This window comes from Diaphorina citri, unplaced genomic scaffold, assembly GCF_000475195.1.
Source record: "Diaphorina citri unplaced genomic scaffold, Diaci psyllid genome assembly version 1.1 scaffold47207, whole genome shotgun sequence".
In the NCBI taxonomy this organism is placed as follows: domain Eukaryota; kingdom Metazoa; phylum Arthropoda; class Insecta; order Hemiptera; family Psyllidae; genus Diaphorina; species Diaphorina citri.
This window is the reverse complement of record NW_007424526.1, coordinates 10,023-10,759: the sequence shown is the minus strand read 5'-3', so window position 1 is coordinate 10,759 and position 737 is coordinate 10,023. Positions and strand designations below refer to the sequence as shown.

The 737-nt window shown below is 37.9% G+C and overlaps 1 protein-coding gene across 1 annotated transcript in view; it reads right to left on the bottom strand.

Annotated features, from left to right (window-relative positions):
- Positions 1-383: 383 nt before the first annotated feature.
- The window catches only part of LOC103523850 (ruvB-like 2), a gene marked incomplete at its 3' end in the record, with an annotated part of 10,073 nt that continues 9,719 nt past the window's right edge, over positions 384-737 (bottom strand). The window contains exon 4 of the mRNA XM_008488864.2: positions 384-493. Within this exon, the coding sequence (XP_008487086.2) occupies positions 384-493 (110 nt within the window). The remainder of the gene's footprint in view (positions 494-737) is intronic.

The window sequence follows — 737 nt, the reverse complement described above, 5'->3', positions numbered from 1 at the left end:
GAAAAAAATCTTGTCGTGTGTAGTGGGAACAATCTCATTTAAATTACATTGCCTACAAGGGCATTTTGTGTCGTTCGGAAAAAAATCTTGTCGTGTGTAGTGGGAACAATCTCATTTAAATTACATTGCCTACAAGGGCATTTTGAGTCGTTCAGAAAAAAATCTTACTGTGTGTAGTGGGAACAATCTGATAATTACATTGCCTACAGGACATTCGGGGGGGAAAAATGGGATGAAACTAACAACAAGTGGGAAAGGGCCTGGAGGTTTGTTCTCGAAACGGTAGGCTTTCCTCTATTTCGGGATGATAAGACCTCCCCAGTTACAATTCCCTCTATCAGACTTTCTTTTCTAAGTCTACATATTATAATCTATTCTATTACCTAGTCTGAGCGCCCGTGGCATCATAATCTCGAGCGCGAGTGAAGCTTCTACCCAGTCTGGTGATCTTTCCTGTAGCTTTGTCTATGGTGATTACATCTCCAGCTTGTACCTGGATATTGGAATAAAATATCAATGATGAATGATTACATCTCCAGCTTGTACCTGGATATTGGAATAAAATATCAATGATGAATGATTACATCTCCAGCTTGTACCTGGATATTGGAATAAAATATCAATGATGAATGATTACATCTCCAGCTTGTACCTGGATATTGGAATAAAATATCAATGATGAATGATTACATCTCCAGCTTGTACCTGGATATTGGAATAAAATATCAATGATGAAT